The sequence below is a fragment of the Corapipo altera genome, unplaced genomic scaffold, assembly GCF_003945725.1.
Source record: "Corapipo altera isolate COAL_440 unplaced genomic scaffold, ASM394572v1 200, whole genome shotgun sequence".
NCBI classification, from domain to species: Eukaryota; Metazoa; Chordata; class Aves; order Passeriformes; family Pipridae; genus Corapipo; species Corapipo altera.
The window spans coordinates 855,895-856,835 of record NW_020884992.1 but is presented as its reverse complement, the minus strand read 5'-3'; the positions used below and the strand labels follow the sequence as shown (position 1 = coordinate 856,835).

General features: G+C 52.6%; 1 protein-coding gene across 3 annotated transcripts in view; it reads right to left on the bottom strand.

Annotated features, from left to right (window-relative positions):
• Positions 1-941, bottom strand: part of FBXL20 (F-box and leucine rich repeat protein 20) — a 31,777-nt gene that overhangs the window by 6,712 nt on the left and 24,124 nt on the right. For all 3 annotated transcript variants that reach the window (XM_027666410.1, XM_027666412.1, XM_027666411.1), the window contains exon 10: positions 476-606. In XM_027666410.1, coding sequence (XP_027522211.1) covers positions 476-606 — 131 coding nt within the window. The remainder of the gene's footprint in view (positions 1-475; positions 607-941) is intronic.

The window sequence follows — 941 nt, the reverse complement described above, 5'->3', positions numbered from 1 at the left end:
TCAAGGATAAAAACTGCCCTTCCAGGAAGACCTTCAGAGGCTGAAAATGAATCTGATTTTTAACTAAGAATCTGGTTTTCAACCAGATTTTTAACCAGGTTTTAACCAGGAATCTGGTTTTTCCTCTGCTTATCCCATAAAAAACCACACCTGCATGAAGCTCAGGGATAAAAACTGCCCTTCCAGGACGACCTTCAGAGGCTGAAAACGAACCTGATTTTTAACCAGGAATCTGTTTTTTAACCAAGTTTTAACCAGGAATCTGGTTTTTAACCAGATTTTTAACCAGGTTTTAACCAGGAATCTGGTTTTTCCTCTGCTCATCCCATAAAAAAACACACCTGCATGAAGCTCAGGGATAAAAACTGCCCTTCCAGGAAGGCTGAAAACAGCCCTGACGGGCACCCGAGCGTGTCCTCAGGACCCCCGCTCCACATGGAAGTGGGAATTCCAGGGAATTCCGGGGCACACCCACCTGAGGCGAGGGCAGTTCTGCCCCAGGGCGTTGAGGATGGCGTCGGTGATGTTGGAGCAGCCAGAGGCACACAGGGACTGCAGCTTGTGGCAGCCCCTGCAGATGGTGATCAGCCCGTCGTCCGTGATTTGCTGCGGGACAAACGTGAGATTCCACGTGAGATTCCACGGATTTCCCCTCCCACAGTTCCAGCCCCGGGAGGAGTTCTGGCTCCCTCGACCCAAAAATGCACCGAAGGGTTTTGCTGGAGCAGCTGGGACAGGTGAAACCCCACTGGAGTGGCTTGGAAATGTTGGGGAAGTGATTTTCCGTGTGCAGGGAGGTGTCTGGGAGTGGGGCCAGGGGAGGGATGGGGAAGGGGCTGGGATTCCTGCCTTTGCTATTCCTGCTTGGAAAGACCATCCCTGGGCACAGGGGGTCCATCCAGCCCCATTCCCAGACACAGGGGGTCCCATCCAGCCCCATT